The following is a 19,835-nucleotide window of genomic DNA, read 5'->3' as shown; positions in this document are numbered from 1 at the left end:
CAACTCTTGATTTGGAATGTAAGTTCTGGAACAAGAGGGAGCTGTAATAATTAAGCTTCCTGGCCTGCTGAGAAGCCCAAGTTGTTTCCCATAGTTCTTCCCTGGCTTGAGCTGCCTGAATTTACTGATTGTTTGAAAGTTTGGAGGCTCTCATTGCCAGTGCTTTGCAAGTCAGGTGGCCATGATTGGAGGCAGACAAAAGCTGTGGCTTTTTCTGTTTTCCCTTTGCAGCATAGGCTTATCTCTTACAGTTCATGTTGTCTTGGCTGCTAAGAGCTTCATATGTGAGACCCAAACACACAGTGACATACACCTGCTCGGGCACCTGTTTCATATTTGGCATTGAGGAGCTGGGATGTTGTTACTGTGTATATAGACAGCAGCAAATAAAACTTGCAAGAGGGGCTTCTCCTTTAAGGCCAAGAGAATTTCGAACTTCAGTTCTCTTAGAGTTTGAATGGTGAGGACTTACTGGATTTAAGCTATATCCCTCTGAGGGCAGGACCTGGTAGTAGACCTAGCACGTGATATCAGTCAGCACTGCTTTCCCTTTGATTTTATCGTAAGCCTTACCACAAGGTGGATCTATCCGGGTTTGGGATTTTAGTAGAATATGGCATGAGAAAGCAGAGTTTATTGGTATTTGCCATGCTGCTAGCCGTTATACTATCGTGGTGCTTTAAAAAGAAGAACACTAACCTGTGGTCTTTTCTTAACATGTTATAGATAGGAAAAATATCTAAAAACAAAAAGAAAAAACTGAAAAAGAAACAGAAGAGGCAGGCTGAGTTATTGGAGAAGCGCCTGCAGGAGATAGAAGAACTGGAGCGAGAAGCTGAAAGGAAAATAATAGAAGAAAACATCACGTCAGCTGTACCTTCCAATGACCAGGATGGCGAATACTGCCCAGAGGTGAAACTAAAAACAACAGGATTAGAGGAGGCGGCCGAGGCAGAGACTGCAAAGGACAATGGTCAGTGGGGCCTCGAACCTGGGCTGCATGGGGTCCTAAGAGCTCCATTAGGAGGGTCCTGCCAGGTCAACATGGGGGCTGATTTGTGCTGCTGCTGCAGATGACAAGGATGATTCTCTCCAACTCCCTATTGGGAAATATGGGAAATAGCCTCGTACTTCATTTGTGAACTGTATGCCAGAAATAATGTTAACATTTCAAAGTAGTTTTTAAAAATGTAAAATATTTGAGAAATACCATGTTTCTGTCATGCTAATGATGGTGCTTTATTTTGTCATTAACTTTTTACCTAATTGTAATGCACCACAAGTCTGTTTCTGAAGATTATAGAGGGTAGAAATGGAAGTGCAACTTTATTTAGAAAGAGTTATTTTCCCTTAAAGCTAACTTTTTCTTATAAGAGCAGGCCAATTATTAAATGAATGAAAAATGAGATTTAGAAAACCTGAAGGTTTTACCCCAAAAGCCAAAAGGTGTTTACTAGGTGGTACATAAGCACATTCAAAATGTATTTTATTGATGGAGATAAGTACTTAGTGAGGCTGTATTAAGGAGAGTAACAAGTTCTAATTCTTGACCCATCAACTTCTTAAGGTGAAGCTGAGGACCAGGAAGAGAAAGAAGACGCTGAGAAAGAAAACATTGAAAAAGATGAAGATGATGTAGATCAGGAACTTGCGAACATAGACCCTACGTGGATAGAATCACCTAAAACCAATGGGCATATTGAGAATGGCCCATTCTCACTGGAGCAGCAACTGGACGATGAAGAGGATGATGAAGAAGACTGCCCAAATCCTGAGGAATATAATCTTGATGAGCCAAATGCAGAAAGTGATTACACATATAGCAGCTCCTATGAACAATTCAATGGTGAATTGCCAAATGGACGACATAAAATTCCCGAATCACAGTTCCCAGAGTTTTCCACCTCGTTGTTCTCTGGATCCTTAGAACCTGTGGCCTGCAGCTCTGTGCTTTCTGAGGGATCACCACTTACTGAGCAAGAGGAGAGCAGTCCATCCCATGACAGAAGCAGGACGGTTTCAGCGTCCAGTACTGGGGATTTGCCAAAAGGTAAGTGTTTCTTCCCATCAACTGTCTGCCATCGCTGACCCCAGGGATGTGCCTTTAACAAATGCTGTGAAGGAATCCGCTGGAAGTGGCCAAGCCCTGTGTGTGTGCACTAATCATTTTTATTACTTTTATACTCATGAAGAAGTAATGTGATTTAAATACATGTTCTATGCCATTAGGCTATCTCTTGCTCTCTGCATACCAAATCTTATATCTGACCAGTTTTCATTTTTAATATATTTAGTCAGCAGCATCATTTGCAAAAACCTTCCAGTTTTAGCAACTTACACCTTTCTGGAATGTGTAGTTTAGTTTATAATTTGTATCTTCTTCCATCTGATGTCATTATATTTAGTTTTTTTTGTTTTCTTTTGTTTCTATTCAAGAAAAGTATGCCTCCTCTTTGACTCTGTTGGGAAAGAAGTGTCATATTGTCTTTTGATAGTTGTTCCTGATTATAGGACCCTGCTGTTGATAACTGGCCCAGGATTGTAGTTTTCAAGGAATTGGCATGGATTTAAATGTGATGACAGATTATAGATTGGCTCTTGTGTTCTTGTCTACCTAAGAAGGCTTGACTTATTCAAACTGTTAGTTTGGGAGTGAATGCCAAGTGACTGTAGTAAGTGAAAACTGGGTAACAGTTGGTTTCCATTCTGGCTCATGGTGGAAAAGCTCTGAAACCTCCTCTGCTCCCTCTACTGACAAGACTGTTTAACACACAGCGAGTAAAATTGATGAGCCAGCCCTGCAAACAGCCCGACATTCTGCAGCCCCTTCGGTTCCAGCAGGCTGGAATTGCACGCCGAGTGAGCTGGCTTTGTTACGCACTGGCTATGATGAATCCTTCTAAGGATTTGCTTTCTTTACTTGGCTGGACATGGTCAGCTCCTGTTCCCCTTTCCAGGGAGTGTTTGAAGGTGCTTACATAGAATGTAGATTAATTTCTGGGAAAGGGCAGTAGTGAGAGGTACCTTATCCAGATGTATTGTTGCTGTTGCACTTCAATTTTTCTCTTACTTGAAGTTTCTTTTTTTTTGAGATTGAGTCTTGCTCTGTCACCCAGGCTGGAGTGCAGTGGCGCGATCTCGGCTCACTGCAACCTCTGCCTCCTGGGTTCAAGCGATTCTCCCACCCCAGCCTCCTGAGTAGCTGGGATTACAGGCGCATGACACCACGCCTGGCTAATTTTTGTATTTTTAGTAGAGACAGAGTTTCAACCATGTTGGTCAGGCTGGTCTCAAATTCCTGACCTTGTGATCCACCCGCCTCGGCTTCCCAAAGTGCTGGGATTACAGGCGTGAACCACGGTGCCCGGCTGAAGTTTCATATAGAAAGTAATTTACAAAGTACCTTTTCAATTATTTCTATTTTATTCATTTATTCATTTATTTATTTTTTGAGACAGTCTCACTCTAGTTGCCCAGGCTGGAGTGCAGTGGTGCAATCTCAGCTCACTGCAACCTCTGCCTCCTGGACTCAAGCAATTCTCCTGCCTCAGTCTCCCAAGTAGCTGGGATTACAGGCACCCGTCACCATGCCCAGCTAATTTTTATATTTTTAGTAGAGACAGAGCTTCACCATGTTGGCCAGGCTGGTCTCCAAGGCCTGACCTCAGGTGATCCGCCCTCCCCAGCCTCCCAAAGTGCTGGGATTACAAGCATGAGCCACCATGACCAGCTCAAAGTACCTTTTTTATTCATACTTATTTTGCAAGTATTAGCTTGGGCTGCAGTGGCTTCAAGTACAGTCAGCCCTCCATATCCATGGGTTTTACATCTGTGGATTTCCCATGCATGTGTTCAACTAAATTCAGATGGGAAATAGTTGGAGGAGAAAAAAACCTGTGTCTTCATTGGACATGTACAGATTTTTCCCCCCTTGTCATTATTCTCTAAACAATACGGTATAACAACTATTTACATACCATTTACATTGTAGCAGGTATTATAAATAACTAGAGATCAACTAAAGTGTATAGGAAGATGTATGTAGGTTATATGCAAACACGACACCGTTTTATATCAGGGACTTGAGCATCTGTGGATTTTGGTATCCTCAGGATGTCGTGGAACCAGTTCCCCTGCAGACACCGAGAGGCACCTGCATATCAGATTAAACCTCAGCTCACAACTTAATAACTGTGGAACTTTGGTTTCTTATCCTGTCTGAGCCTTGGTTCATTCCTCTATCAAAGGAAAGAAATGGCTACCTTTAGGGTTGTTAGTAGCACTGAATTAAATAAAACAGGTCAATGGCAAAGGTAGATAAATAACATGTAATAATAATATATTGAAAAATTTCCCATTGAATGTAAGTTGCCTTGGTCATCACAATCCATGTAAAGGAAGAGAATTGCTGCTTGTTACCACGTGGTCATCGTTGGAGGCCCAGGCAAGTCATAAGACTTACCCTATTGTTTACATGACAGCTCCATCTCTGTGTCACAGGAAACTTCAAACCTTACATATCCAAAACCGGAATACAACTTTCCCTGCCAATCTACTACACATGCTGTATTTCCTACACTTGTTACCACCATTTCTTGTTGCTCCAGTGAGAAACTTGATCATCAAGATTTCTTTTTTTCTCTCACATCTAGTAAATCATCTCGTTTTGCCAGTCATACCTCCTAAGTAGGGGTCCCCCTTGCCTTGTCCCTAAAGTGGGCACTGTCATTGCTTGCCTCTGCTATTACGGAGGCTCCTTACTGGTGTCTTGGCTTTGTGTTCTCTCCACCTTTCTCCCCACCTGCCTTTCAGTGTGCCCTTCGATGGTGCTTCTAGAGTGTCTTTGCAGTATGCTCACCTGATCAGTGTATTCCCCTGCTCACAGTTTCCACAGCTCCCCATCATCTACAGCAGTGGTCTCCACAGTGGAGAGTGTACATCCCTGCATAACCAGCACCATCCAGGAAGGTGCAGGAAGGAATTAGTAGAGCATCTGTGTATTTTTTTTATTTTGAAAGAATAGTACAATAAACAACTGTATATCCTTCACATAGATTTAGCAATTAACATTTTGCTGCATTGCATATACTTTGTTTACACAGACATTGCACGCTACACATATTAGGATACTTCACTCCTAAATACTTAAGCATTCATCTTCTGAGAGATGAATTAGAACGTCCTCCATTGTAACAATAATACTATTATAACGTGTAAGAATAGCACTAATTTTATATTACTATTATTTTGAGACAAGGTCTTGCTCTATCGCCCAGGCTGGTGTGCAGTGGCGTGATCTCGGCTCACTGCAACCTGTGCTTTCTGGCTCAAGTGATCCTCCCACCTCAGCCCCCCAAGTAGCTGGGACTACAGTTGGCACTACCATGCCTGGTTAATTTTTATATTTTTGGTAGAGAAAGTAGGGTTTTACCATGTTGCCCATGCCAGTCCTGAACTCATGGGCTTGAGTGATCTGCCTACCTTGGCTTCCCAAAATGCTGGGATTAAAGGCGTGAGCCACCACACCTGGCCTAATATCATCTATTATTTATTCCATATTCAAATTTCCTCAATAATTCTAAAATTTTCTTTTTAAATTCTCCTGATCCAGGATACGATCCAACACAGTAGCCTGCCTCCTGGGTGAGGGCTTCCTGTATCCCCAGCAGGCTTACTTCTCTTTCCCCTCTGCTCCTGCTGGCCATGCTTGTCTTAGTTGTATGGGCAGTGCTCATTGTCACTGTCTGTCTTCTCATTAGAATGAGAGTGCAGTGTGTTTTTATCTTTGCATCCTCAGCATCTGATTCAGTGCTAAGATAAATATTTATTGAATAACGAACAAATGAGTGATAACTTTTTATATTCTTCTTCTCTTTCCTTTCTCCCACTTTTTTCCATTTATAGTCACAATTTTACTGTGTCCAACACACATACCGTCCCCAATACCTGTTGCATCAGGTAGAAACTGGAGGTCTTGCAGAGCGTTTTAATATTGTCAAATTCTAGGTGTGTACCAGGGACAGGATCTCCTTTGTTTGGAAGCACTCAGTTTTCGCCTGCAGCTTGGCCATTTGATAAGCAAGGGCAGCCTCCCCCATGGGAGGTGTGTTTTGTTTTCTGCATGGAAAGGGGTATAGCCTAGAGTCTTGCACTTGACCACACGGTACTTCGTGAATTTGAGGCAAGAGAAACAATAAAGAGTTTGTGTAGATCCTGTCTTTAGGGCAGAATGTACATGTTAGGGCATAGTAGAAGAAAGATTGGGGCCGGTTTGAGGAACTTGAAGAAACCTAAATGCCAGGCTAAAGAATGTACACTTTTTTCGGAGTAATTTGACAGCCATTGAAGGTTGAGAAGAGGATCGTCCCTCTTAGATGATCAGCTGCCAGAGCCTTAGTGCGTATCTTGGCTCAACACATCTGAAGGACAAAGGCCCTGGAACAGGGTGGTTTTGTTGGTCTTACCTGTGGGCTATTTCTGGAATCCTTTCTGTGTCACTCGATGGGGACCCACACCACTGTCGGTCCTTGGCTAGGCTGCTGTAACACAGCCTTTGTGCTCCTGTCACTTGAGCTGTTGCTCCCCAGTCTGTCTCTGTCTGGCAGTCCAGAGAGAACTGTTTAAAGCTTAACTTCTTCCCCCTTACCCACCCCCTCCTCACCAAAATGATCTCCATTGTGTTTCCCATGTAGAGTAGTGTTGCCCTGAGGTGTCCCTCACTGAAGCTGACAAACTCTCCAGTATGTTCCCTGGCAGGTCTCTGTTGGTGCCTGCTCCAGACCCATTCTGTTTCCCTAATTCATTCTACACCATTCACACTGGCTTCTTTCTAAAGTTTCTCAAAGTTGCAAGCCTGTTTCTGCCTTAGGATTTTTGTACTTCCTGTGTCCTTTGCCTTAAACTTCTTAGTTTCATGCCTGCCTTTCTTCAGACCTCTCCTGAATGTCACCTTCTCAGAAAAGATCTCCCCTGAACAGCCTTGGCATTATCCATCTCCTTTCTCTGCTTTGTTTTTCTTCATAGCCTGTTTAGCTACCTGACAGGATTGTGGATTCCTCATTTATTTGCCTTATTGCCCGTATTTTCAACCAGTACACGAGTTTCCTAATTTGGCTTGTGTTTTTTTCTTGCAGTGTTCCCAGTACCAAGACCATGCTTAGCACACAGAAGGTACTCAGTAAATATTTGTGGCACGAATGGTTGAGGTGGCAACATTAAATCCCTTAGTTCCGCTACTTCCTTAGGCCTCATAGTGAACCTCCTCTATATAGAGGGGATATTCTTGCCGTCCTCATAAGGACCCCTTACGATGTAAAGAGTCAGTGTGTGCCTAGCACCATGTGTTATGTGCGTGTGACAGCAGCTGTCTCATCATGCTGAGGCACTGTTGGCTACCATCTAATAGTTTCTGGGATAGCTTCTTGTGGAATGAGTGACCACAGTGTTATCCAGAGACTAGTGAATCAGAAGGTGACTTAAGGGACCCAGTTCTTCCCAAAATGAAAGCTTTCCACTCATTCCCCTCTTAGTGGAGGCAGAGTGCAATTGCAAACTTTTCATTTTGGAAGGAAGACAGCTCCAGTTTGTCCTTTGTGTCACCATTATCTGTAAGAAGGAAACTGTGTGACAGGTCACTACAGTGGTGACTCAGTCAGAGGAGGTGCAGCAAAAGCATTCCAGTTAGGTTTCAGTGGACTTCTTAGGAATGTAGCAGTCTGGTACCTTAGTTCAGGAACTATCATAGTGAGAAAAGAAAGAAAAGCAAAATCTCTTTTACCTCCTGTCATGTTTTTATACAATTAAGTTATTGAGATACATTACCTAGCATCATTTGGAACGCATTAGAAGCTAAGTAACTGTTTACAAACCCAAACCAGGAGGATAACAGCATGTCATCAAAGAGATTCTGTTCAGTGAACCTTAATGAGGGATATTAAGTACAAGAAACACTCCTGAATTTAGGCCGGGTGCGGTGGCTTATGCCTGTAATCCTGGCCCTTTGGGAGGCTGAGGTGGGCAGATCACTTGATGTCAGGAGTTCGAGACCAGCCTGGCCAACATGGTGAAACCCCATCTCTACTAAAAATACAAAAACTAGTCGGGCGTGGTTTCAGGCGCCTGTAATCCCAGGTACTCAGGAGGCTGAGTCAGGAGAATTGCTTGAACCCAGGAGGTGGAGGCTGCAGTGAGCTGAGATTGCAACACTGAACTCCAGCCTAGGCGACAGAGTGAGACTGTGTCTCAAAAAAAAAAAAAAAAATCCCTGAATTTAAATGTGAGGTGATGGGTCTTTGAAAGTATATTTCTTCTAGCGTGATTGAATTAAGCAGCTCCTGAGAAATGTTTTTAAAAACAACATCTCAGAGTGGTGGCAGATTACAGAACATCTCCTTCCACTTGAGTGCCCTCAGATAACAGCCAACTCGGCTACTGTTCTCATGGAGAAAAAGAAATCACATCGTCCTGTGGCTCAGGAGGACCACAATATGCCTAACAGGGCTTCGCCCTCTTCTCATTAGACCTATGATTTGAGTTGTTTGTGGGGGCAGAACTTGCTTTTGGGCCTCCCCTTCCCTCTGCTGGTGCTCTCTGGTCCCTCACTGACCAGTTGGGAGCCTCCTGCCCCAGATGATGGTTCAGCTGGTCACAGCAGAGGGAAGCCCCTGCATCTGGCCAGGCGCCCAGATGCTGTCCTGACTCTCCTGTGTTTGTGTTTTTAGTTTCTTCGGTGGGGAAGGGGTGGTCCCTTCCGATTCTTCTTTTCCTGAACACCCAGCCTCATATAGTTTAAGTCATTTGCCAGTCTTACAACTTGTAGATATTGAAACTTAGATTTGAATCCAATTTTTCAAACCTCAAATTCCATTTTCCTTCTTGCTGATTCTCCTTGATTAAATGACATACAGGGCATTCATCTAGTCATGTCTAGTGTTGTTCATCTACCCATTGGGTCAGCATTTTTATATTTATCCTGGACTTCTGTTCTCAGCCCCAGGTGAATCAATGTATATACATTTGGCCTTCTTTTTTGGTCTTTGTGCTGCTTTCGTTCTGATTTTTTGCTGAGTTCTGGTGTTTCTTTTCCTGAGCTCATACCTGGCCTTTGGTGAGGCCATGCAGTGGATCAGAATCCTTATAAAGAAGGAAACAGGCATATGGAAGGTAGCAAGCAGAGAATATCTGTACCTGGCTGGCTCATTTGATTAACATGCTGGAGGAACAGGTCTTGAGGGTTAAGATACTGGTCAGAATACTCTTGGCATCCTCTGGAGCCCTCCTAGGGAGCTGTGTGGGCACCCTAGGTCCTGAGGCCTTGCCTGTTCACTGCCTTACTGCAAGTTGCAAGGCTGGCCCTCCTTCCTCTTATGGGGCTTGCTGAAGAATCAGAGCCTCCCCTAGCACTCTGGTTTCACAGCTTGTATGTACCCCAATAGAGGTTTAGTTCATTTCAGCAGTGCCCAGCTTCAAGGAAACAAAGGGGCTCTCCTAGGTATGTGTTTATATTAGTCCGTTCTCACATTGCTGTAAAAATACCGGAAACTCAGTAGTTTATAAAGAAAACAGGTTTAATTGGCTCACGGTTCCACAGGCTGTACAGGAAGCATGGCTGGGGAGGCCTTAGGAAACTTTCAAGTATTGTAGAAGGGGAAGCAGACATCTTACATGTCTGGAGCAGGAGGAGGAGAGAAGGGGGACGTGCTACACACTTTTAAACAACCAGATCTCATGAGAACTCACTCAATATCACGAGAACAGCAAGGTGGAAATCTGCCCCCATGATCCAGTCACCTCCCACCAGGCCCCTCTTCCAACACTAGGGATTACAATTTGACATGAGATATGGGCGGGGACACAAACCCAAATCATATCAGTGTTTAATGTTCTACATTGAACAGGCTTTTCTGCTTGGTTTTTAAATACCATTTCAAAATTACTTATACAATAAATAAAAGTCCTGGTTTTATTTCATCTTTACCAGAAATCTGATCTTGTAGGTCAGTCTGAGGTTTGGTGATGAAGATGCTGACTTTAAGGACTATTTTTCTGGGCCTCACCAGATTATTTTTCTTTGTCACTTGCCCCTGGGTTAACTCTGCTTGATACAGGCGTGATCTGAACTTGTTTGAGAAGATCTGGCCCCAGAATCTCTGGGAAGCTGGCCCTATACCTGCCTTTGAGATTTCCTGGAGTCATCCTGGAATTTAAAATGACTGCTCATGTATGTGACAAGTTCATGAGTGACCTCAGAGGTTGGCTTTATGGCCCAGGCCATCTCAGGAGACCTCTGTCTGGGACCTTCCTTGTCTAAAACAAAACCAGAATAGTTTAGTCCCTGCCTTTAATCTGTGTTTGTTAATCAACAGTCACTGTGTGTGCTCAGCCCAAGCAGTGGGAACTGTAGGGGATGTTGTGGGTGTGAGGTGTGGGTGCCAGGGACCCTGATGTCTTGTGGCATCCAAGGAACTGTGTGTCACTGAGAGTGATTGGCCCCCACAGCAGTGTTCTTTCTACCTTCATGGTTGTTGTAATAGTGCATCAGCAAGCTTGATCTGGGCCATGAAGGGATGGATTGACACCATGAAGAGCCACCACAAAGCTGCAGACGGGGACAGCAAGGCTGGCTTGTTCTAGGGCTGACCTGGACCCGAAGAAACTGGGGATAAAAAGAGAAAGGGCAAGGCAGTGCCCTTGGCGTCCTGTGGGCAGCCCAGTTTGCTCTTTTGTGGAGTATTTTCCAGAGGTGGAGAACAAGCAATTTTAGTTCTGTCAAGTTTAATTTACAGTATTCCAGGCCTAAGTGATCATTCCACTACTCTTTAGGAAAGGAGACTGACCCTGGCAAACACTGTGCTCACACATGCAAACCACCTATCCCAGTCACTAACTGTCCTGCTGTTTGCTCATGCCAGCAAAAACCCGGGCAGCTGACTTGTTGGTGAATCCCCTGGATCCACGGAATGCAGATAAAATTAGAGTAAAAATTGCTGACCTGGGAAATGCTTGTTGGGTGGTAAGTAGAGTTTTCTTTCTAAAACCTTTGGTCTTGATTCTGCCCAAAGACACTTTTTGAATGTCTGTGTTGCTCCGTGGTAATGCAGCCTGTTCCCTTCCAGCATAAACACTTCACGGAAGACATCCAGACGCGTCAGTACCGCTCCATAGAGGTTTTAATAGGAGCGGGGTACAGCACCCCTGCGGACATCTGGAGCACGGCGTGTATGGTAAGGACGGCTCTGCCCTTTGCTGCTGTGGGAATTGGCTCGTTCCTTTCACACTCTGGATGGGGCTGAGTCTCTCTGAGGCATGTGACCTCAGTTTTTCTGACTGTAAGGGTCATCCACCGTGGGCTGGGTGAGGGAAAAGTTGCTGCCGTAGGCATCTTAAGAAGTGGAAGGATCCTCCTCAGGCGGGCCCTGGGTGTTTGGTGTGGTTGTGGGCTTGTGAGAGAGAGATAGTCTCTTCTTAAGGCCCTGCACAGCCCACAGCCCCATGAATCAGACTCACTTGTGACACAATGACTTCACTTGTGGTCCCTGAAAATGTGCAGGGTATAGGGAGCTTTTCCCTTCACTCACGCTGTGGAGGAAGATGAGGTGGCATCTCCCAGGGGAAGACTGCCTGAGGCGGGCAGGTGGGAGCCCCTCCAGGTAGCCTCTGCCTGGTCAACCAGACATGCAGGGTTCCTCCCTTTCCAGACTGGAAGGGATTTCCCCAGATGCCAATGCATAATCTCTCTTCCCTTATAAAGCAAGGGCTAGCAGATATTCTGGCTTATTCTAGGATGTCTAGCCCCTTCTGAAACAGTGGCAGCAACGCCCACTCCCTCTGACAGAGTCTATTCCCAGAGTGGTTGAGATGACGGCTTCCACAGGGCGGCAGAAGCCTCTTCTTCCATCTGTCAGGCCTGTTTTGCTGCTAGTTTTGTGCCGCACAGTTGCATTGTCTCTAAACTCCCCTGGCCCTGCCTGGCATTGTTTGGTCATTGACCCTGAACCTGTGAGTTGGTGAACACAAAGGGCCCTGCATTTGCGAGCCAGTTCCTCGTTCTCTTCCTCTGCCCTGTTTCCTGGCCCATTCAGCAGCCTTTTCTCAGTGGGCTTTACTTAGGCGTTCCGTGTTGGGAAAGGTGGGTTGCTTGCTTTTGGGTTTCATGCTTTTCCTGTTCCATACTGTTTTTTATCCACATTCTTCCAATATTTAAAAGAAAAGGTTGTATGGAAGGCTTAGCATTTTTCTTCTCACTGAAAAAAGGAATGCAGAATAAATATATTAATTTTCTGTTATTCAGAAGTTAATTTAACAATTGTCTTGAATTTACTGTTTTACCTCCTCTAATGCTCAAGTAAAAGCATTGTTGAGCAGATAGTGCCAGCTGATAGGAGAAAAAGAGGGTGCTTTGTGTCTTTCAACTTTGACTCAGCATGATCTGAGTCAACACATGGCCAGATAGGTCCTGAAACACCAGGCCTTTCTATTCTCTCGTTGCTCTTATGGATAATACCAGATAATAATGTTTAAATTATTAAAGGTATTAAAGTTCTTCCATATCAAAAACCAAGTCCCTGCCTTAGGTAGGTATAGAAAAGAACGGTTAAAAGAACCGGTGGCCAATGATGGTCACTTTGAATTTAGAGAGTGCTGTGTGGAAAGGCATTTGACCCCAGCAGGCAGACTGAGACGTGGGAGTTAGTGGAACAGGAGCTGCGGAGACACTGAGTGGGAGTCGGGGAGCAGGGGCCATTTCAGGATGTGGGGAGGTTAAGCCACAATGGCCACCAGCAGCAGGGCTGCCCTGAATTAGGTGCTAAGTACTCTTTGAACTCTGAAATGCTGTGCTTCTAATTTGGGGTATTAAGTTTGGTGATATAACCAGAAAAATAGGACACAGTCACGGATGTAGTGGGATAATGGAGCTTTCAGCACAATTTTATACCAGGTTATCTGCCCTGCCTTCCATTAGATGAACGTTTGTCCCTCCATACAATTTCCCTGTGCTGTTTACCTTTTGAAATGCTATTGCTGTGAACAGTGGCATAAATATCAGTAACAGGTTCCCACGGAAAAGCCTTTCTGTCTTCTCACCTGCCCCCTTCCCAAGAATTAAGCATAAGCTCCCTCATTGCTGTCAGGACGGCTTATGAGGTTTGCTTTTTCAGTTGGTTGTCATAAGGGAGTTTTTTTTTTTTTGGAAAGGAGCAGGCCCTCATTCACTGCTTGCCCCACCCCTAAAAAGTCCTGGCTTTAGAGGTTTCTTTTGTTCTTCCTGGAGAACCTAGGAGCAATGAGGTAGTGTTTCTTACCTCATCCATTCTGTTGTAGTGTAAAGATAGTACATTTAATATATTAAATTTGACCTCATAATACCAAGCTGTCATAAGGCCACAGACGGTTTTTGGTGGTAAAGCCTATAGTCTTGGAGGGTTTTGTTTGTTTGGAGACAAGGTCTTGCTCTGTTCCCCAAGCTGAAGTGCAGTGGCAGGACTATGGTTCACTGCAGACTCCACTTCCCAAGCTCAAGTGATCCTTCCATCTCAGCCTCTGGTGTAGCTGGGACTATAGGCACATGCCACCACACCTGGCTAATTTTTGTAGAGATGGAGTTTTGTCATGTTGTCTAGGCTGGTCTCGATCTCCTGAGCTCAAGTGATCCATCTGCCCTGGTCTCCCATAGTGCTGGGATTACAGGGATGTGACACTGTGCCTGGCTGTCTTTGAGTTTTATAAATAGCATCAAATCTCACAGAGACTCTGTTGGGAATGATAGCTGACGGGTGGTAGCCATTGGCTCTTATCAGGGAGGATAGCTTTAGGCTCTGCAGCTGGAGAAGCACAACAGAATGAGGGACCACAGCAAGGGTATGTTGGGTTTGGATCTGTTTTACTTTTCTTGAGTTTTACTTTTTTTTGAGCTTTACACCTTCCAGATGTAAGTACATATAATCTGAAACTTCTTTGTGGCTGAAGCATTGGTTTCTCTGCATTTATGTATTAGAGTCGCTGACAGGACTTTTTATGAACTCCATGGTGAGTCCTGGTCAGTGCCATAGAAACAAGAAAAGCCATTCCAACAAACTTCACCAGACTTCTTCGGCACTGGTCACATTACAGAACAAATAGATGATCTTATTTGTTCAGAATCAGGATACTTTGGCATAGGAGAATGTTTTAGGAGAGAGGCACTTGGTCTCCCAAGAATCTGGAATCAAGTAGGTCTAGAGAAGAGCCCTTTGAGGGGATTGGGCCAAGTAGAGAAGAATCCAGAGTTCCCAGGTATTAAAAATAATAATAAAGGTTATACTTGGGCCCAGCGGGGTGGTGCACACCTGTAATCCCAGCACTTTGGGAGGCCATGGCAGGCAGATCACTTGAGGCTAGGAGTTTCAGACCAACATGGCAAAACTGGGCCAACATGGCAAAACCCCATCTCTACTGAAAATACAAAAATTAGCTGGGCGTGGTGGCACGTGCCTGTAGTCCCAGCTACTCAGGTGGCTGAGGCAGGAGAATCACTTGAACCCAGGAGGCAGAGGTTGTAGTGAGTGAAGATTGTGCCGCTGCACTCAGCGCGGGCAATAGAAGGTTATATTGGGAGTAACTGAGTTGAAGGCAGAGTTTTTTCATTGTAATGTGCATTTGCCCTGTTGTACATGTTGTATTGTTAAGAGAATCTTGTCACTCTCCAAAGAATCAAAAATGGGTAGCATTACAGCCTCCATCTTCCTTCTTCCTTTAAAAAAAAAAAAAAATTATTTTGCCGGGCTTGGTGGCTCACGCCTGTAATCCCAGCACTTTGGGAGGCTGAGGCAGGCAGATCACGAGGTCAGGCTAACACAGTGAAACCCCGTCTCCACTAAAAATACAAAAAATTAGCCAGGTGTGGTGGTGGGCACCTGTAGTCCCAGCTACCCAGGAGGCTGAGGCAAGGAGAATGGTGTGAGCTTGCAGTGAGCTGAGATTGATTGCGCCACTGCACTCCAGCCTGGGCGACAGAGCAAGACTCTGTCTCAAAAAAAAAAAAAAAAATTATTTCATTAATTGGCTTCTATACATGTTTTCTTGGGAATACGTGGGTGCTAATCAAAATGATCATTTTTTTCAAAGAATACATAGCTGACATATTTTGGCAGTGAGAAATATGTACAAAGCTGGGCGCCGTGTAGTGTGCCTGTGGTCCCAGCTTCTCTGGAGGCTGAGAGAGGATCACTGGAGCCCAAGAGGTTGAGTCCAGCCTGGACAACATAGCAAGGTCCCATCTCTAAAAAATACAAAAGAAAAAGAAATATATGCAACCAGATTGAAGTCGTTTTGAAAATTAATTAAAAGACTCAGCATAGGGCTCAAGGCAGGGGTTGAAAAGCAGCTGGAACTTGATCCAGGCTTTTCAAGTCCTCCTTGTCCCACTAGAGTTTTCAGATTTTTCTCTTAGCTTATAAGATACTGAATTGATTGTTTCCCAGGCTAGAAGGACTCTCCTGGCCATTGAGTGTGTAATCTAGTTGTTCCACTTGGATTTGGGGCCAATTATGAGGTTTTCCTGCCCTCATCTGGGATTTGCCCAGCTGTCTTTTTTGTTTATTGGGTGGAAAGGAGAGGCCCTACATGAGGGCTTTCCTGGGTTTTCTGCTGGTGCCTTCGTGCATCCACAGTGCTGGGACCACCAGCTCACCATGCTGAGATGTGACATGTCCGTGTCCTGCTCAGACCTATGCCAGGTTCAGGGCAGGGATCCTGAGTTCATAAATTAATGCTTATCGCACAGGCAGCTGGCAGCCATCTTGTCCCATCCTTCTTCCTTCCTTCAGCTGATTCACATGCAGTCTTTTTTTTAAAAAAAAGGTGAAAAGATGTGGTCCTGGGCTGATTGTACCCACTCTTGGTTTGTTAAAGACAGTGCTAGGAGAGGTGGCCCCTCACCCAGGCAGGTGAGCCTTCCCTTAAAGGTGCCCTTCCAGCACTGTGTGGTCATTGAAAGAAAAAGAAGGTAGGTTGATGCAGTGAAGTTTCCCCAGTATTGGCTCCTTGGGGCGGGAGTGGGGAGGGCAGTCACAGATCCACAGGCATCAATGATTGGGCCTCTGAGCACCTTTTGGGACAGCAAGATCCGTTCAGAATAGAAGCAGCTATGAGAAAAACCAGAAATGGGATTTAGTTTATTCTTTTTTTCTCTTTTAAAACATACTCTTTGATCAGCAGAGCAGTAGCAGTTGCCATTTTTGTATATTGTTACTAGCTTAAACTAATGTTTTTGAGGGTTTTTTTGTGAGCAAGGGAAATGGGAACAAATGGCCTTCCCTACATGTTGGCATGCTGAGGCCAGTGGCCACCCAGGAAGCCAGTGCTCCGTGACATCCACAAAAGGGTCTGCAAGACCATCTGCTTCCTCTGGCCCTGGGGACAAAGAGGGTCTTTTTTGTTTCCAGGTTTTCCTTTGGTTGAATCAGAAATGAATGAAATGGCCGGGCGTGGTGGCTCACGCTTGTAATCCCAGCACTTTGGGAGGCTGAGGCGGGCGGATCACGAGGTCAGGAGATCGAAACCACGGTGAAACCCCGTCTCTACTAAAAATACAAAAAAATTAGCCGGGCGTGGTGGCGGGCGCCTGTAGTCCCAGCTAGTCGGAGAGGCTGAGGCAGGAGAATGGCGTGAACCCGGGAGGTGGAGCTTGCAGTGAGCCGAGATTGCGCCACTGCACTCCAGCCTGGGTGACAGAGTGAGACTCCATCTCAAAAAAAAAAAAAAAGAAAAAAAGAAATGAATGAAATGATGATGAAAATAGTTGATGAGATGCTGAAAATAGTCCTTGGTTACTAAAACATGAAGATCTTTGCCTAAAGGATGCAGCAGTGTCTGCTATACAGAGGCCAAGGCTATTATAGATGGTTGAGGCAGGTGCTGGAGTCAGACGGGCCTTGTTGAGTCCTGGGTTGAACTCTCGTTCTACTATTTATAGAGTGCATACCGTGCTCTGGCCAGGCCTGCACACAGGTGCAGCTGACTCACTGACATTTTGGTTTTGCTTCCTGCAAAATGAAGAGAATACATAGCTCTTGTATCTTTCCTTAGAAATGTAAAAATACTTCTGAAACTTCTTTGAATGTGGAAGAAAGAAAAAAATTAGTATTGAGCACTTTCGGGAGGCTATTTTGTTTGATTCAGATCTTCATAAAGTGGCGGTCTCTTCTATAAGGAGAAAAAGCTGTTGACTTGGGGGCCAGTCTCTGAAGTGCTTAGCATGTCGTCTGTTGTATCCTAGGCATTTGAGCTGGCAACGGGAGATTATTTGTTTGAACCACATTCTGGGGAAGACTATTCCAGAGATGAAGGTGAGTATTGGTGCCTGCTGAATACCTCGGTCTAGGTCTCCTGCCAGCCCTGAACTTCTTTAGAGTACTATATTTTTGTACCGAAATAGAGCCATGTTTTTGGTTTTCAAACACCAAATTCAGATGCTTTTCCTTTGAGTTTGATGCCCCCTCAGTCTCAGTGAATGGGCAGAGCCTGCCTGGCACAGGCAGCACTCCAGCGAGCCCTCAGGGGCCCTACAGCAGCGGCTCTTCCTGGCCTTGCCCAGGGCAGGAACCCAGCTGGCTGAGAGACGACAGACGATACAGACCTGAAGCTTCTATGTGGTCCTTTCGACCATTGATGTGCTGCCCATTTCTCTGTCCTGTTTGGGAGCTGAGTTGAAAACCCAGGAATTCTGGCTTGAATTCCATCTGTAAACCTGACCATCTCCATGCTTATTTGCTTGCGATGCTGGGGTGGCCTGGGGTGAGCTGGCCTCAGTCACTGTTGCTGCTCCAGGTGGTGCCTGAGGCCTGCCATTCCCACAAGCCTCTGCATGGATGTGCTGCAGACATTGTTGATTTGAATCTATTTCTGATTTTTTACTAATTTCAATTTTTCCCTCTTCTTTTATCCCATCCTTCCCTTTGCCCCTCCCATTCCCATATCCTTTTTTTCTCTCCTTCATAGACCACATAGCCCACATCATAGAGCTGCTAGGCAGTATTCCAAGGCACTTTGCTCTATCTGGAAAATATTCTCGGGAATTCTTCAATCGCAGAGGTAGTACCTCTTCTTTTTGAAAAGCGCCACGATGCAGACAGAAACTGAAGAGCAGCTGCTGATTTTAGCATTAATGGTGACAAAGGCATTTCTCCTAAATTCGAAACGCAACCCAGCAGAATTCCTGTGCTGATAGAAAAATTGTCAGGGAAGACCACATTTAGCCCTGTGCTGCGGTCACCCTGTTCACCAGCCCCTCTCCTGTGCCCTCCAGCTCTGGATCCTGAATCCAGCAACGCAAGGAAGGCCTGTACTTTTGGTCATTCACGTTGTGCTCTGTTTCTGTCTGCGCGGGCGGTGGTAGTGTCTGCATGCAGTGTACTGATTAAACTGTCGTGTGTTTCTGTTTTGCTGGCAATGTTTCCCAATGCAGATCACATAGCATTGATCATTGAACTTCTGGGGAAAGTCCCTCGAAAATACGCTATGTTGGGGAAATACTCCAAGGAGTTTTTCACCAGAAAAGGTAACGGTATTTATGCAACACTAATTTTCAGCATAGTCTTCTCCCAAAAGGAGAAATGTGCATTCGTGATTGGGCAGTGGAGAAAGTTCTGGAGTTTCACAACTGGGGAATTCTTCCGAAGAAGGCTCTCAAGAAATAAACCTGACCCATCTGATACCTGGAATAAGAATTTTGTAAGAGAACAGCCTTCCTAACAGCATTTTTTTCTCCTCCGCTTCTCTCTTTTCTTACTCCAAGTTACCAATCTGTATATTCATATATTTATAAAAAGGAGTTTAGGTGATTGTTAAAAGCCAGCTAGACTTACCTTTCCATTTCATGGACTTTCTGTAGTAGAACAGAGGTGGCCTAGAGACTGGACTTAGGGAACGTCCAGGGACATTGCTTTTGGTCTGCCTGGGTTATTTCTGTAGTGGATGTAGGCCTATGAAATGCTGCGTACCTCACATTCTTAAAAATCACATCCTACGTTCCCATTGTGTTATGTCACACTGTATTAAGGTGATTATTTTCATGTTGTAGTTCTTACTGATCTTCCAACTGTTTATTTGCCCAGTATAGTCCCCAGTTAGTAATTTATAAAAACACCCAAGAGCCCCAGGAATATTTTTAAAAGAACTCCTCCTAAGTGCTATGTTCTTTTTTTTTTTTTTTTTTTTGAGATGGAGTCTCGCTCTGTTGCCCAGGCTGGAGTGCAGTGGCGCAATTTTAGCTAACTGCAACCTGTGCCTCCCAGGTTCAAGCAATTCTCCTGCCGCAGCCTCCCAAGTAGCTGGGATTACAGGCGAGCCACCATGTCTGGCTAAATTTTTTGTATTTTTAGTAGAGACAAAGTTTCACCATGTTGGCCAGGCTGGTCTCAAACTCCTGACCTCAAGTGATCCACCCGCCTTAGCCTTCCAAAGTGCTGGGATTACAGGCATGAGCCACTGCACCCACTTTTTTGTGATGAGTGTAGTTGGTCCTTCATATTTTTCAGGTTAGATTTTTTTTGGATGTGACAGCCCTTAATAACTTTTAAAGTTGATGTGAATAGGACATGGACTTTTAGAAATTTCTGAAAGTCCCAGATGCTCTGTCTACCTTACTTAGCTAAATTTGGAGAACCACACTGATTTTTTTTTTTTTTTTTTTTTGAGGTGGAGTTTCGCTCTTGTTGTTCAGGCTGGAGTGCAGTGGTGCGATCTCAGTTCACTGCAACCTCCAACCCCCTGGGTTCAAGCGATTCTCCTGCCTCAGCTTCCCAAGTAGCCAGGATTACAGGTGCCCACCACCATGTCTAGCTAAGTTTTTGTATTTT

At 44.8% G+C, this 19,835-nt stretch overlaps 1 protein-coding gene across 11 annotated transcripts in view; it reads left to right on the top strand.

Moving 5' to 3' along the window:
• SRPK2 (SRSF protein kinase 2) overlaps nt 1–19,835 on the top strand; it is a 286,728-nt gene that overhangs the window by 256,711 nt on the left and 10,182 nt on the right. For 6 of the 11 annotated variants that reach the window (XM_030825668.1, XM_030825677.1, XM_030825673.1 and 3 more), the window contains 7 exons: nt 727–973; nt 1,568–2,050; nt 10,911–11,011; nt 11,115–11,222; nt 17,255–17,324; nt 17,977–18,069; nt 18,443–18,535. In XM_030825668.1, the coding sequence (XP_030681528.1) occupies nt 727–973; nt 1,568–2,050; nt 10,911–11,011; nt 11,115–11,222; nt 17,255–17,324; nt 17,977–18,069; nt 18,443–18,535 (1,195 nt within the window). The remainder of the gene's footprint in view (nt 1–726; nt 974–1,567; nt 2,051–10,910; nt 11,012–11,114; nt 11,223–17,254; nt 17,325–17,976; nt 18,070–18,442; nt 18,536–19,835) is intronic. The other 5 variants (XM_030825672.1, XM_030825675.1, XM_003268157.3 and 2 more) reach the window with 1 other exon arrangement.

The sequence above is a fragment of the Nomascus leucogenys genome, chromosome 13 (genome assembly GCF_006542625.1).
Source record: "Nomascus leucogenys isolate Asia chromosome 13, Asia_NLE_v1, whole genome shotgun sequence".
Lineage (NCBI taxonomy): Eukaryota > Metazoa > Chordata > Mammalia > Primates > Hylobatidae > Nomascus > Nomascus leucogenys.
This window is presented reverse-complemented; position numbering and strand designations above follow the sequence as displayed.